Raw genomic sequence first — 16,404 nt, 5'->3', positions numbered from 1 at the left:
TTGAAATATATATATATTTGATAGTGTTTTGGAATAGTCTAGTGAAATGAGGAAGGGGGACCTATTGCACAAGCTAATATGGCCATTCTGCAATGGCCATTCTGCAAGTTATTTCTACGTAAGTTGAGATTCCTTCTGTTCCTCCACCTAATTTAGGAGAAATGTTACTGTGTTTGGAGTGAATTTTATCTAGCACTCCTTGGTCAAATGGCTAGTGATATATAACTATGGGTAGAAGAAGAGTGGGAGATTTTCAAGACTTAGAGGATCCCAGGAGAAATCATTTTTATAAGCAAATTGATATTCCAGAGCTCCTGTTAGCTTTACTAACTCAGTTTCACAAGTTTCTAAAGGTATTGCTGACTTTAAGTAGTCTTAGTGTCCTTTTTATTAAAAAAGTTTTGAAGTTCTGCTTCATTGGAGTCGTGTCACAAGGTGGTCAGCATAATTTAGAGAGGAGGAATAGGTATGAAATTTGACAAATGACTTCTTTGGATAAAAACAATGAGCAGTTTTGTGGCAGCTTGGAGACTAACAAATATAATATATCATGAATTTTTTGTGGGTAAAATCCACTTTGTCAGATAAGTTGAAGTGGAAATTACAGAATCCAGAGTATATATAACAGCAAAAGCAGTTACCTGTCAATTGTAGTACCAGTGTAAATTATCTAAATTAGGGATATAAAGGACTAGTTGACTATCCGATAAGCTTATTTGCTTATCGAATCGTTGACAGGATAGTCGACTAGTCACTTCCCTCTTCCCTTGCTGCCTCTTATCAGATAGAGGCAGCAAGGGGAGGGGGGAGAAGAAGGAGATACTTAAAAGCGGCAGTGCTGTATGGAGCCCAGGGTCAGCTGCTCTGTGCGGCGCTGCTGCTTTGAATGCTGCAGGGAGCCCGGAATCAGGCTCCTTGCAGCATTTCAGAGCTGCAGCGCCACGTGAAGCCCAGGATCAGTAGGACTTCCCAGTAGCCATGGGCTCCATGCGGCATTCCTACTTTGAAATGCACAAAAGCCCTCACTGGGGCTCTTGTATATCAAAGCCGAAACGCGGAAGTTCTTATCAACTAGTTGAGGAGTTGATGAAAATTCCATCGACTGCTCAACTAGCAAATTAATGGCTACTTAACATCCCTAATGCTAACTGAGTCAGGCTGGATGTGTCACATTCACAACTTGGATGTGTAAATGTGAATATCAAAGGCAGTGCGGTAATGGGAGCTGCAATCACCTGTACCTGCAGAGGTGCAGGTAAACAAAACATCTGCTGGCCAGCTAGTGGCTTTCCCTTACAAGCCATGACCCAGAGTTTGAAAACTTTTATGTAAGGTGTAGAAGTGGTTCTCTGCAACCTAATGTTGGCATGTTAGCCCCTTTTAAATTGTCAGCTATCATAACGCTTTATATGTATTCTGGATAATTTGGAGGAAAACGATTAAGCCTTCTGGAACTCCACCTGTGAGCACTCTATGAGAGGAGGAGGAGAATGCCCACAATGGCTATTTAGGTTCATAGGGGTGGGAGAAAAAGAAACTTACCTCTTTCAGTTCACCCTTAGTCTCTTGCAAGTAGAACTGGAATGTTTTGTGAACAATGGCATTATATGCCAGAAACCGATCTAAAGAATTAGTATAATCCTACATTCCTTATCTCTGTATAGAGGAAGTTATCAATCCGAACAGCCGGTACCATGTGTCAGGTTTCAGGCCAGATTACTGTACAGAGGAATCTGTTTTACAGGTAGCAGTATTTATGGTGTAGTCTTTGTGATGTGACGAGTTAAGGCATGTCAGTACTTGGAGTTGTCTTCCATATACTCTTATGGAAGTATAATTTTGGAATCAGAGAATAATTTTGCCTGGACTAAGGATGTTAAATGGGTAAATGACTAATCATGTAGTCGATACAATTTGTATTGACTTTACAATAGTCAATAAAGGGAGGCAGTGTCCAGGAGCTACCCCCACTGCAGCTTTTATGACATTTAAAAGGCAGAGGCATAGTGGGAGTAAGTCCAGGAGAAGGGAGGCAGAGGTACAGCAGTCCAGCTCAGTCCTAGCTTGCGCGGGATCCCAGACCTACCCCCGCTTCGTGTCTGCCTTTTAAATGTAGTAAAAGCTACCTGGCTTTTCCTACATTTAAAAGGCAGAGGCACAGTGGTCCGGGAACTGGTGAGCAGTCCCGACTCAGTCGGGTCCCAGACTGCTGCACCTCTGCCTCCCCTCCCCTCGCACTGTGGAGATGGTGCTGGAGGGATCCAGCTCCTGCTTCCTTCCCTCTCACTCTTTGCTGCCTCTGATACAGAGGCAGCAAGGTGGGGGGAAACAAATAGTCAAGTAGTGACTTGACTACTTGATGAGCCTTGGCTTATCAGGTAGCAGATTACTCAACTAGTCACTTCTATCCCTAGTCTAGACTATCAAAGGCTTTATAGCCTCCTAAAAAGGTTTGGCAATATGCTGTCTGAGAAACACTGACAGTTTCCAGATATGGACTACATTCTGTCCTGATGCACAATGAGTTGACTGCTGCTGGATAACAGCAGCTCCACTACTGATACCCAATTCAGTTGTCAGGTTAATGCCCAGAATGAACTCTCTCTTCTAAGCAGCCACTTGCATTTGATATAGTTCTTATGATGTGCTGTTGGAATTAGGTTAAAGCATCTGTTTCTTAACCCAAAAAAAAAGGGCAGGAGGAGGATAGTAATAAAAAATATGTACTTGTACTTGAGACTGTTGTGGCTTTAATTGTTCAGAATTAGGGACACTAGGATCCTTCCCCATGTGTGCAGTAGGCTAACCATGATGAATACAAGGAGACACACACAGATGCAAACTTCAACGAGAGGTAACTGGATTGAATGGAACTTTCCAAAGTTTGAAAGGCAAGGATTGAGGTTTAAGTAAGGGAATATGTATGTATAGGGATTTTTTTTGTTCTTATCCTTTGCTCTGCATGCTATTTATGTTTGGATGTATATATGAATAAAGAATGTTTTGAAAAAACTGTTTTGGGGTTATTGTAGTCAGCTTGTTGGTCTCAGTCCTTTTTCTTTTGGGGACCTTAAAGATTCCAAACACTGTTGGGACTTCTATGTTAATCTGGTTTGGAAATGGGACTGCCACCCAGAGATCTAGTGTCAAAGTGGTTTGACTGTAGGGTTTGAGAGAGGTGCAGAAAATCACTCAAAAAGGACTCGGTGTCTAAAATGTAGCTTGCTTTCTATTGGTGACATCAGTGTAATTATATTTTACACTAACAAGAGCTGGATCATTTCCATGGTGCATTGAGGATTCCATTTAGTTTCTAATGATGCATTTGGATCTGATAGAAACAAATGGCAATATCTGATCTCATTCAGTTTGAGAACTCTTCTAAAAACTCCGTAAGAATTTTAAATGCAAAACATAAATAGTTAAATCTGACATTTATGCCAAAAACACATGTCCGTTTAAAATGAAATGGACTTAGGTGGACTAGTTAGATTAGAACATTGGCTTATCATACAGACACCAGCAAAGTATGTGTGTGTTTTTTCAGGTCCTTCACAGGCAATTTTTTTCGATTGGACCTAGAATGTTACAGAAGAGTTCTGCCCCAGAAAAGTCACAGCAGACAAAAGGCTTTCTACATCTGTAGTCCAAAGTAAACATATAGTGCAAAGCTTGTTTTATCCTTGGACATAAGCAAGAAGGCAATCATTGGTTCTTATTTAACCTCCAGTTCCCGTCTAACCAAGTTTGTCCTATTTTTATAGAAATAAATGCTTTGTTGTAGTGAGGCCCACTACTTCATCTGTACACAGGATTTGCTCATTCAGTTGTTCTTATAAACGTTCAGATCTGAATGTTGAAGTATTTTAATCCTTCTCTGACAGTGCCTATCTGAAGTCCTTTAATTCCAAAATACAGACTATTCTGCTCTATCATTGTACAAATATTTCAGCAATGTGAAAGCCAGGTTTTTGGCTTGAAGAGAGACTCCCTTCTCCATTTTCTTTTAACATAAAGCAAACACAAGTGCATGGTGCAAGATGGTCTGCAACATTTTGCAGGTTTATCCAACTTTTAAAGTGATGTTATTGTATGTTCTTAAGGCTCTGTTAATTACCTGATTATATGCCAGATTGTTTTAAATGTTGAACGACTTGCTTTATCCTTTGTCAAGAGAGAGAAGTTTGGCAGAAATCATAAGCTGCTCTGATGAGAAGATATACATAAAACAGTCTTCCAAATACAACATTACTTGACTTACTCTGAACTGTGATATCCTCGTATATGCTAAGGTGTATCTTTTTACTTTTAATAGAATGTTGCGTGGTGGGCAGCAGGGGTGTAAAATCGTGGTTAAACAGTTAAGCAGTTAAATGACATTTTAACTGGTTAACCATGATCCTGCGGTGAGGACTGCTCCAACCAACCAACACTGCCATGTTATAGGAGAGGAGCTGCTGCAGCCTGGCTTGAGTGCCCTGAGGTGTGGTTGGCCCAGCTGAGTTGGAGCACCCTATGCTTGTGAAGTGCCATGGGCTGACCAGAGCGCCACCTAGAGCTCACATCCGGGACTGCTGGTGCAGTTGGAGCTGCTGCATGGCCAGGTTGGGGGTCCTGCCTGTGCCCTCCTAGGGCTGCAGCCATGGCTGGGCCGGGGTGGCCAGTAGGGATGTTAGATATTGAATAGTCATGTAACCGCATAAAATCTCAGTGGTTACATGACTATTTGATAGTTCCCAGGGATGGCAGCCAGTGTGCTTCCAGCCCCACCCCCAGGGCCTGTGTATCAGGCAGCAGTGTGGGATGGCAGAGGGAACTGGCCCATAAGGGGAGCCAGTTTAAAAATCAGCTCCCTTCATGGACTGACTGACTGCCCCCCCCCCCCCCCCCCCGTACTGCCTCTGATACAGAGGCAGCAGTGTGCGGTGGCAGCAGCTGCTGTCTGCGGGGAGCTTGGACCCCTGCGGACAGGTGCTGCTTCATGGCAGCCTCCTCTGTCTTCCCCTGCACAAAGGCAGCAAGGGGGCAGAGAAATGAGAATAGTCAACAAGATTAACCAATAAGCTTCGTCTTATCAGTTAATCATCTAGTCAACTACTTATTGACATCCCTAGTGGCCAGGGCTTCCAGGGCTGCCTGTGCAACCCTGCCTACTGCCCTGTCTTGCTTCTCATTAACCCAGTCTGATTAACCAGTTATCTATTCAGTAAGCCGAATGCTTACCCAGTAACCTTTTATACACCTAATGGACAGCTCTCTTCTAGTTATAATGCCAAGCATAGATTTGGTTTGCATTGGTGATAAAGTCATTAGTCTCTTGGGTGGAAGGGGGAAAGTTTGGCAATTGAAATTATATTCCAGTCTTTTTCAAATGGTATTGGATCTCCTTTAAGCCAGCTTAAATTCAGGAGTGAAAATAAATGGTTCTGCTTCAAACATCAACTCTTGCAAGTGCTAACTGATAACTTTGCTTAGCAGGATCTCGTGTAACAGCTGCTCTCTGCTACATACTTAGAGAAGGAAATTCAGGATTTTTTTTTTTCATTTGTTTGTTTGTTTTTTTTAAATTCAGAAAATAGAAAAGTGACTAAGGGACTTCATCATTGTTTCAGTAAGATTCTTTCTCCTACTTCTGTGGAAACTGAAGTTTTTGGTTTATTGCCGACTTGAACAAATCAGAAATCCTATGTTTACTATGTATTTTGTACTTCTTCCCATGATGTTTAGATGTATGCTGAATATACTGGGTGTAGTGTCAACACAAATTGCTCAGCTGATTATTAGAGATTATTGTGAATATTTTCCATCCATTTGCTATAAAATGCTCAATTACAGCATACTTTTTAGCTTTGTATACTTCATTGTCTTCTTTATTTTAACAAAGAATTAAAAGTCTGATTCTTATTTTTTTTTATCTACAGTTGAAAGCATTGTGTAGAGTGATATTTTTTTTCAAGTTGCATGTTTAGGCATTTTAGGGCATCCTATAGTAGAATTCTGGTTGGAAACTGGTTATTGTTTGACTGTTTGTTGCTCAAAAGAAAATGGAAGAATAGCTTAAGGTAGCTATTTAGAGAACTGGACAGTAGTAGTCTTGGTAACTGTGGTCCCTGATTGTGCATAATGAGTTTATGCATATACATAAATCCTGTTGGTTTCTAAGTTAAATACTTGTGTCTTTGCAAAAAGTACACTCTAGTCTTAGTGTCACCATAATTCTAAAAGTGTTGTAATCTATTTTCACCATTGAATAGATGTACCATTGAAATTAAAATACCATGTTTCTTTCATTTTTTCAATTGTGGACTGAAATGTGTGCACTTCATAATCTGTTTTTTTTTTTTCTGGTATAGCCAAATAGGGCATTTGCTTCTTGCAGCTAAAGAAACGGTTTCTCAGAAAGCAGCCTTATGCAATGAATTATTCTGCACAAACCTCTGTATTCTGCACAAACCTCACTCAGCAGCAAAGACCTGCTAGGAGTGAATGAATTAAAAAGTAACCAACTAATATAATCATAAGGCATGTGTTACTTTTGCAGTACTGACATAGGATAATGAAAAACCAGCAGAAAACCACACCTATTTTGTCCTGTGGCAGACACATGGCTTTCCATGGAAAGAATGGTAAAAAACGCCACTAAAAATCACAAATGAAACCCACAGGCTCAAAACCCACCTTCTCATGAAAAAAACCATGTGCTATTTTTGCAAGTAACGGCTAAGATGACTGTAAGACAACTGTGGGCAATAATTTTTGATGGGGAGGGGCACTCCAAGATTTGGTAAATGGTCAAGGGCTGCATTTACCTATGGAGGAGGTATGGGGTCTGGGATGGAGGTTGGGTGCACAAGAGAGCTCGATACGGGATTGGGGAGTACAGGGAGGATGTGAGCTCTAAGAACGAGTTCAGGTGAAGGAAGGGGTTGTGACCTGATGCAGGAGAGACTTCTGGCCTGGGGGAGAGGTATAGAGGGGGATGAAGGGTCTGGGAGGGAGTTGTGACCTGGGATAGAGGGAGTAGAGTGTTTTGGTGGTGACCTGGGGCAGGAAGTTGGGGTGCAAGAGGAGGTGGGATGATAAATAGAAAATTGCTCTGGCCAGGACGCAATTATCTAGGTGGCTCCTGGCCAGCAACCCTGTGGGACCCATAGGTAGACTGGCTCCCTGCTTGCCACAGCCTCAGGGTCAAAGCAGGTCACTTTTACTTCCATGTGCCTCTGTGCAGTGTGCAGTGAGGGGAAGGACTTTGCACACTCTCCTCCCAGCCCAGTCACAGCAGCTCCCATTGGCCATTTCCAAGTCAATAGGATCTGCTATGATGGGGTTGAGGGTGGGGCGGCATGCAAAGTCTTCCCTCCCCCATCCCATGTAGGATTGGGCAAAGGCTGAGACCAGCAGACAGGCCATATCTTGTCCATCTTAAGACCTAAGTAAAGGAAGTGTATTTTTTTTCTGTTTGTGTTCGTGATTCATTTGACACTTTGTGTATAGTTAGTTTCACTCTATTCCCCGCATAGTCAATTGGCTTCCCTTGCTTATGGAAAAACAGCATCGGGGATGAAATGTTTCTAACATAGTCATCATTTTTTGTGGTTTTACAATCACATTCGGAGGGATAGAAATATTACGCCTGAAACTACTTTATTCCATTTAAACTTACTAGACTTTAAGTTGATGGTGGTCTTAATGCTTGATATAAGAAGATGCACTAATCTGGAAATTTGTCTAATACGTGGCTGTAATTAATTGGATTAATTAACATTAGTTTTGGCAAGTTAATTCATGAAGTATAAAACAAGTTTGTTTTTAAACTATTTTTAATGTTCGATTTAGCGTAACTAAAATATTTGTTTAGCACAGTTGACCCATTGTATAGTAATACTATGTAATGACAAACAAAAACAACATTGCAACCTTAACAATGAGTTTGTAAAGTCAAGCACTCCAAAGTTAGGAAAAAGCCAGAATTAAGGTTGTCTATGCATCCTAGTACCAACCAATCCTATTTTCCACCCTGAGGTTTGCAAAGTTCCAATCTCCCCACTGACTTCCAGTTTTCCTCCATGTCCCCACAGCCAAACATAATTTCCTTGAGCAGTCAGTCCCAGTCTCCATCCAACTCCTCATACGGTCTCAGTGTTCCCCACACACATTTTATCCCCTATTGGTTCCCATTCATTCTCCTTTCCCTGGATTCTGAGCTAATTTCTTTCTTTCTCCAGTGCCAGTCTTACCAAACTCCGTATCCTAAACTAGTCCTTTTCCTGTCCTTGGTCTAGTTTTTGTTCCGTATGCATTTGAAGCAGATGGCCTTTTCCACCCAGCTGCCTGGGTGCCAGATGGGGGAGGAAATCACTGAGAGACTTGGAGAGAAGTACTCTCTTGTTTTCAGTTCCTGTACCTCTCCTCACCTCACCTGATCCCAGCTACAGAGCAAGTTCTAATTGCAGAGCGTTCTTCCCCCCCCCCCCCCCAACACCAAGAGGCTTCGGACATGGCCATATTTGGGAAGTGAAGGGGGGGTTTACAAGGACAGGAAAAAGGCATGTCCCTTATGCAATGGGCACGCCTTTGCAATTTCAAATCTCTTCCCCAAAGTATGGGAGCATTAGAGTATTTCAAAGAACTTGTCAGTGTTTTTTTTAATGTTGACAAAAGTGTATGTTTTTCTTAGCTTTGTTCTCTCAAATAGCTACAATTCAGCATGAAATTTTCCGAAAACTATCATACTGAGACAGTTACCCAGAATGGAAAATTCAGCCCAAATGGTTAAAGTTGGACAAAGTTACAAGGAGCTGAAAACAGGGTCTTATAATGGGTATGTCAGACAGTTTTAATCATAGGCAGTGGTACCTGCCCCTACCTAGAATATAACTTCAAGTGTGGATGAGGGGACGCAAACATACTATACCAATGATGAATCACATTACAGGATTTGGTAATATCTTAGGTTAATTATTTATTAATGTAGAATGTAACAATGCTCGGGCTTTCTTGAGAGGAAAAGAGCTTGCAATTTATAATACAGAACACTCAAGAGATTTTTCTGTTTTAATAATCACAGATTGGAGAAGCCATCAGAGGATTGATATGAAAATCTCAACTGCCCAAGTGGGGGAGTTATGCTGGTTCACGTTTAGCAGTGATGTATGTCCATCTCTGTATTTTCTTCCTTAAGTGACCATTTTACCATCTAGTAGACTGCTTGGATGATCTTGCATTTGTGGTGAATTTACTTTACAAGAGTCATTTTCTCCTCTGTATTGATCATTGCTCTTTTAAAAAAAAAAAAAAAAAGAGGATAAGGCTGACAATTTGTATAAAACGTGATTTTTTTTAAAAAAAAGTAATGGTGAACTCAGCTTTTAACTATATTTGAAATTGAAAAAAATACTATATTTTAAATATTCCATCCTCTTACAGCTTTTCATTTTTGAGAAGCTAAAATGAAAAAGGTGTATGTGAAGCAGCCACACCTTATTGCACATCCCTGTTGTCTCTTGATGCATGTGTTGATCTAGCAATGGGCAAAACCCAGCAATGTTGGCTGAGATTTGTTGGTCAGGTTTTGGGTTACCAAAGCCAAAACAATGTAAGGCCTTAAACCAGCAAAGTACTTCATCATGTGTTTAACTTTAAGCATATGCATAATTCCATGTACTTTAATAGGACAATCTGCATACTTAAAATTAAGCATGTGATTAAATACTCTGCTGGATCAGGGCTACACGAATTGGTTTCAGGTCCCAGTTTGTCAAACCCTTAAGATCCAGATACTGGGCTTTGACACATCTCTAACACGCAACTACTTTTTTCCAAGTGTTATGTAACTGTGGGTGGTGCTGGCTGTAGTTGGAGACATTGATAAGGTGGCCAAGGGATGCACTGATTGACTGTATCAGTCTACTGGACAGTCATCTAGAAGGCCAAACCTGAGGAATTTCACATGATTAAATTCAACTTTCTCTGGCAGAAATCCCAAATGAAGGGTGCAACTGGCTAGGCTTGCATAGAATATTGATTGTAGGCCACCCTAGGACATAGGGGATTAATGTTCCCTGTTGTAGTTACATATGGGCAGTGGATTTACTAGTCTTCTGAATGTTCAGTCATCTTAATTGAACCATGCCTGCATTTATCTTCCTGCAGATATCCCTGGCTTTTTCTCCTCCGCCCTAGCTCTTTTCTTAATACAAACTGTAATCCAGTGATTCTCCTTTATCATGGGGATGCAGCTGAACTGAAAATACTCATTTTGTTAGCAAATTCCTTTGGTGTATTTTTTGGACTATATGATGTATAGTAAGGAATCGAGGCTGTCAGTCTTTCCAGAAAAAGTACTGATAATGTTTCAGGAATTGGGAGAATATTTGTGTGCTGCTTCTTCACCTTACCCAGCTCATTAAGTCAGTGTGTGTATTTAAGAATTGTAGTGATGGGAATAATTATTGACCTGACTCAGTGAATTTTGAAGGCAAGAGTTATAGAATCAAACCTGAGACAATGAGAACTATCACTGTTTTATGTGAGGCTGCATAACACTAAGATTTTTATTTAACCTTAGTAGGTGTCAAACTAATTGATTAGTGCTCCCAAAATACAGGAAGGAAAGGAAAGGCCAGAATAGAATAACTCTTCTGTTTGTCAGCCACCCACACAGCTCCCTTCAGTTATTGCATCATATGCAGAAATCTACGTTCTGCAATCTATAAAGGGGAGTAGGCAAACGTTTATGGATATGTCTGTTTGTTGCTTATTTAGTGATTAGTCATAGTATCTCAATCTTTGGATAGCCTCTTCAGTATGTTGTGTTACATAGTTATGCAACCGTCCTAAATTAATTTGTGATATTCTCTGTTCCTAATCCATAGTTGCTGGAGAGGAGGGTTTCCCTGTCCATAGATGCAATTTTTTTCAGTAGTTCTTTAGCTACAAATAAAAAGTGCCACATAGAACAGCTATTGTGAGTTGCTATCTGCTGTTCAGAGTTCTTAGACAACTGGAGATATGCCGTTCCAGAAGAGGATTGTAGTTTTGAATATTAAGATCTCAATCCACAATTTTTCAAACAACTCTAAGAACTGTGTGTTTGTCCCATAGTGCATTTCAATTTTAATCACTAAGTCGGGGTGGACAGCAGGGCCTCCTCAGGCCAGATTCGGCCTGCCAAGCAGGTTGTTTTGGCCCATGGAGGCCCTGCCGCTCCCCCGACCCCAGGTCAATAAGGACCTGGGGGCGGGGGAAAGCACACAAAGTTTCCTTTGAAACAAAATACAGGACTATTTAGCACTTTAAAGACTAGGAGCTTCCGTGCACTCCGGCAGGGCGGGAGGAGACTTTGCGCACTCCCCCGCCCCCAAGTCCTGATTGGCTTGGGGACGGGAGGAGTGCACAAAGTTTCCTCTGCCCTACCCCCACCCTGCAAGGCACACATGGCACATAGAAGTGCCGCGTGCTCCTGGCAGAACAGGAGGAGGCTTTGCGTGCTCCTCTGCCCCAAGAGCTTGATAGGCCTCGAGGTGGGGGAGCATGAGACGTCTCCTCCCACCGCTAGGGGCATGGGTGCTTGGTGGGAAAGGGGCTACCCCACCCCCAGACCAATCATGGTTTTGGGGGGGGGGGGGGGGAAGCCTGGAAGCATGCTGGCCTGCTTCTTCTGTTTGAGACCCTGCCCTTTCCAGTGCAGCCCGGGGCCACTTCCAAAATTTTTGAAGTGGTCCCTAGCAAAAAATTATTGCCCACCCCTGCACTAAGTAGTAGTAGCCCTGCAAATCTGCGGATATCTGCTTTGTAGCTACATCCGTGGATATCCATTTTTGTAATCACGGATACAGTTTCTATCCACTCAGGAGTTTAAGTGGTTGAGAGTGCTCAAAGATCCCATACAATCTCTCTGTTTCAGAGTTATCTAATACCTTTTATTGCACTTAAGAATACTGTCTTTTTGAATCAGTTGTTCAGGGGGTGGAGGGCCAAGATTCCAAGTCATAATAGTGGAGTTTGTAGACAATGAGCAAACCCAAAAGGTGGGACTTATTTTAAGTACTTAACATGAAAGGAGAAGAAATTAAAACCAATTGTGTGTCGTCGTCCCAGTTTGAGCTACGTCTTTCTCTGGACTAGAACCAGCAATATTTTGCAATAAGAACAAGTCGTAGAGAGGAGGCTGAGAAAGTACAGGAGCATAAAAAGGGAGAAGCACTGACATTTTAACACTTTTAATCATTGATTTTTTTTTTTTAAATCTTTTAGAATTGATTGATATCACGTGCACGCTGCTACTACTAAACCCAGACTTCACCACTGCATGGAACGTAAGGTATGTTGCACTTAACAAATGACAACACAAAGAGCTTGGCCAGCTGCCTTAACTCTGAGTCCACCATAAGCTTTGTTTTAAATGGGATTTAACATCTTAACTGCTATGTTGATGAAATGCACTGAGAGAACATCCTTCCTGGTTTTCTTAGTAGCACACTGATCATACTCTTTCCATGCTCTCCCACAAGGGCCAGGGACCGTTTTAAATAAGTCTGAGGGATTTTAAACAAGAAATTGCAGCTTTAGATCTAGGTGGTTTTTAAATGTTCAGACATGGAGATTTTCTCAGTTCAATTGGTTTCTTGCAGTTGGAAAAATCAGCCCATTAAGACTGTATTTGTGGTGAACAGATACAGCAAATATTTTTCTCCTGGCCAATAATGCAGTTATCCAGGTGGTACTATGAATTGATTTTTTTTAAGTGCCATTGATTAAAGAAAAGGGAAATGTGGCAGTCATAGTTAAGGGTTAGCTATCATAAGACAAATGTATTTTTAAGTATTTTAAATGGAAACCAGGATTGAACTCGTTCATTAGCACTATTTGTATACATCTCAGGTGTTGCTATAAGTAATGCTCTCTGCACTTGTATTCCTGCTGTTTCCAAAAATTGAACCCTTTCTTTAATGGAAGTACACAACTAGGTAAAAATCTGCATACTGGGTTAAGATTAATGGTCCATCTAACTCAATATTCTTCTTTCTGAAGCATCTGGCAATGACTATTGTGAGAAGGAATGAACACGAGAGGGTAGGGATGTTAAATTTTGTGCAATCAACTAGTTGATGGACTTTGCATGAATTAGTCGATAAGTGGGGAAGTAGCAGTGGGTTAGCTCCCAGGCTGGGAGCTAGCCCTGCTGCAGCTCTGACTTTTAAATGTATTGAGAGCTGGCAGGCTCTTAATATATTTAAAATGATAAAGCACAGCAGGAGGGATCTAGCACAAGCCGGGACAGCTGATTCCCAGCTTGCACAGGGTCCCCCCCAGCTGCATACCAGCCTTTAAAATACATTTAAAATACTGGTGTGTAATGGCAGGGGGAGGGACCCTGTATGAGCTGGGAACCAACTGTCCCGGCTTGCACTGGTTCCCCTCTCTTTCTTCCCCTCCCCCCACGCTGCACTTTAGCCTTTTAAAAAGCCTAGCAGCTCTTAATACATTTAAAAGGCTAAAGCACAGCGGGGGGAACCAGCACAAGCCACTTATCAACTGTTCTGGCGCATGCCAGGCCCCCACCCCTGGCTGCGCTTCTGATTTTTAAATGTATTAAGAGCTGGCAGGCTCTTCATTTAAAAAGCAGAAGCCCAGCTTCTGGGATGGTGCAAGCCAGGAATCAGCCTGATTCCCAGCTCACACCCCCGGTCCCTGTTACTCTCCTGCCCCCCGTAGAGATGGTGCTGGGGGAACCGGCTTTTAAGCAGGCTCCACCCAGTTCAGGCTCCCCCCAGCACCAGCTCCTGCTCTCCCACCCCTTTGCTTATTGTATAGTCGACTAGTCACTTACATCCATACGACAGGGTAGTTATCAAGTAGTCCATCTCTTATTGTCCAGGCCCAGTTTCTGACAATCACAGGATTTGGGACACCAAAACATGGGATTGTATCTTACCATATTGCCTTGTAGCCATTGAGGTATCTATTAAGGAGGTGAATGTATAACCAGCTTGGTTTCATAGAATACTACTAGAACTGGAAGGGACCTCATTAGATCATCCAGTCCAGTCCTCTGCCCTCATGGCAGGACCAAGCACCATCTAGATCCATGGTAACCAACCCGTCGATCCTGGGGGCCCGACCAGTCGATTGCGAGGCTTTGGGGCCCCCCTCCCCTTGCTGACCCCCATCCCTAAGATGAACACCGCGCTGATGCTACCTCCAGGAACAACGGAGGTAGCACAGGTTTCCAGCGGGGTTGGGGGGAATTCTGCAGCTCCGCTCCAGTGTGCAGGCTACTCTTCCTCCCCCTTGAATGGACAGCGTGGTACCTAAAATGCCGATCTGTTGCATGCTGGGGATTTTGATCCCCTGCTGCTTTCCTGCACGCGGGGAAGAGGGTGAGGGTTTGGGACTGCACCAGCTTTGGCTGCTCAGGCAGTTGGCTCTGCCTTGGGGAGCAGGGGAGCAAGGCGCACGCTGCCCAAGTGGTTAGGGCTGGCACAGGGAATGAAGTCTCCAGCGTGTCAGCTGGAGCCAGTGCGGCCTGGGACTTGCTTTCCTGCATGGGGTGGGAATGGGGGAAGGGGATCAGGCCCTTGATGAACCGGTGTTTCAAGTGCTGTGCTGCTGTTTTGGGGATGTGGGAGCAGCCCACGCACTTCCTGGGCCTTGGCCTGCAACTGCAGGATCCCCAGGTCCCAGTCCCTGTTCTCTCCCCCGGCCCAGATCCCCACAAGTACCCTGCCCCAGCACCCATCGGCACCCTGTCCTCTGCCCCAGGCCCTTGCCCCAGCATCCACTGGCACCCTGCCCCAGCACCCTGTTCCGTGCCCTGGCACCCACTAGCACCCACAGACATCCTGTCCCCTGCCACAGCACTCTGTCTCCTGCCCTCACCAACACAGTTGGGGCCACATTAGTGAGGCTTATGAGGATTGAGGAGGGTTGTGTTTTTGTATCTTACTTGTGTGGCCCCGACTGACTTTTCTGTGGGTCAGTAACCCCTGACTCAACACAGGTTCCCTGCCCCTCTCATAAATAAAGACAATGCTGAAACCTTTTGTGTTTGACATATTTTATTTAAAAATGAAGCCTGGCCAACAAGCCCCCAATTGGGGCCACGCCCTTATCTGGCCACAGCATCATAACATTCCTATATCTCCCACCTCGACCCCAAATTTGAGCCTATCATACACTGGAACCCCCTGTCCTGAGCCTCTCACATCCCCAAACTTCTGCACCCCCACATCCTCAGTCTTCTGCCACAACACTCTTGCATCATTCACGCACTGTAAATCTGTGTCCTGAGCCCATCATACTCCCAACCTCACTGCCCTGAGCCCTTCACACACCCCAACCCAAACTCCTGCACCCTCGCATCCACAAGCCTGTGGCTTGCTCAGCACCCCAACCCTCCACCTGAGCCCAACACTCACCAGCCTGGAGCCCCCTTCCTGAGCCAGCATGCCCTTCTCCACATCCTCCTGCATCCAAATTCCTTCCCAGAGCTTGCACCTCTTATCCTTTCCCAACCTAAATCCCTCATTCCCACCGGAGAACCCACACCTCTTGTCTCACCACAGTGAGGGTAGACTGCAGGAGTTTTTCCAGCAAACACGCTCTTTTGGCAGCCCCTGTATTCCTCATTCTACGAGGAATGAGGGGACTTCCAAAAGAAGGGGTTTTTTCCGACATTTGGTCCAGTCTAGATGGGCCAAAATGTCAGAATTTTCTTCCAATAGAAGGATCAAAAAAAGCGGCCGAGTACCCGTACCCTGAGAGTGTATAAGGATCAGGGATAGCAAGTGATGGAAAGAAGAGGAACAGAGGGCGGTGCCTCAAGGAGGGGGTGTGGTCTTGGGGAAGGGATGGGGTAGAGCTTGGCTTGTCCTGACATTTAAAAAGTGATCTTGGGTGTAAAAAGTTTGGAGACCACTGATCTAGATCATCCCTGATAGATGTCTATCCAACATGCTCTTAAATATCTCCAGTGATCAAGATTCTACAACCTCCCTAGGCAATTTATTGCAGCGTTTGACCACTCTGACAGGAAGTTCCTAAACCTCCCTTGCTGCAATTTAGGCCCATTGCAAGCCCAGTTAACCAGTGGGGGCTGGAGCAGTCCCCAGTCCTGGGGCAGGGAGCTACTCCAGCCCCACAGGTTCTACCATGGGCAGGGTAGGTTCCAGCCCAGCACTAGTAGGCTCATCCTGTTTAACTGGTTAACCAATTAAACAGAGTTTTATGTCCCTACTACCTATCCTCCATTGACTTCTCCATTCTTTTTTTTTAACCTACTTATCTTTTTGCACTTCACAGCATTCCCTGGAAATGAGTTGAATAGATTTTTCTGTGTGTTCTGTGAAATAGTGCTTTTTATGTTAGTTTTAAACCTGATGCCTCTTGTGATATGTGTTGGGT

At 43.6% G+C, this 16,404-nt stretch overlaps 1 protein-coding gene across 1 annotated transcript in view; it reads left to right on the top strand.

Moving 5' to 3' along the window:
• PTAR1 (protein prenyltransferase alpha subunit repeat containing 1) overlaps window positions 1-16,404 on the top strand; it is a 53,824-nt gene that overhangs the window by 9,360 nt on the left and 28,060 nt on the right. The window contains exon 3 of the mRNA XM_075931698.1: window positions 12,256-12,322. Coding sequence (XP_075787813.1) covers window positions 12,256-12,322 — 67 coding nt within the window. The remainder of the gene's footprint in view (window positions 1-12,255; window positions 12,323-16,404) is intronic.

This window comes from Pelodiscus sinensis, chromosome 6 (genome assembly GCF_049634645.1).
Source record: "Pelodiscus sinensis isolate JC-2024 chromosome 6, ASM4963464v1, whole genome shotgun sequence".
Taxonomy (NCBI): Eukaryota; Metazoa; Chordata; order Testudines; family Trionychidae; genus Pelodiscus; species Pelodiscus sinensis.
The sequence above is the reverse complement of the archived record's forward strand: the minus strand, read 5'-3'. Positions and strand labels throughout refer to the sequence as shown.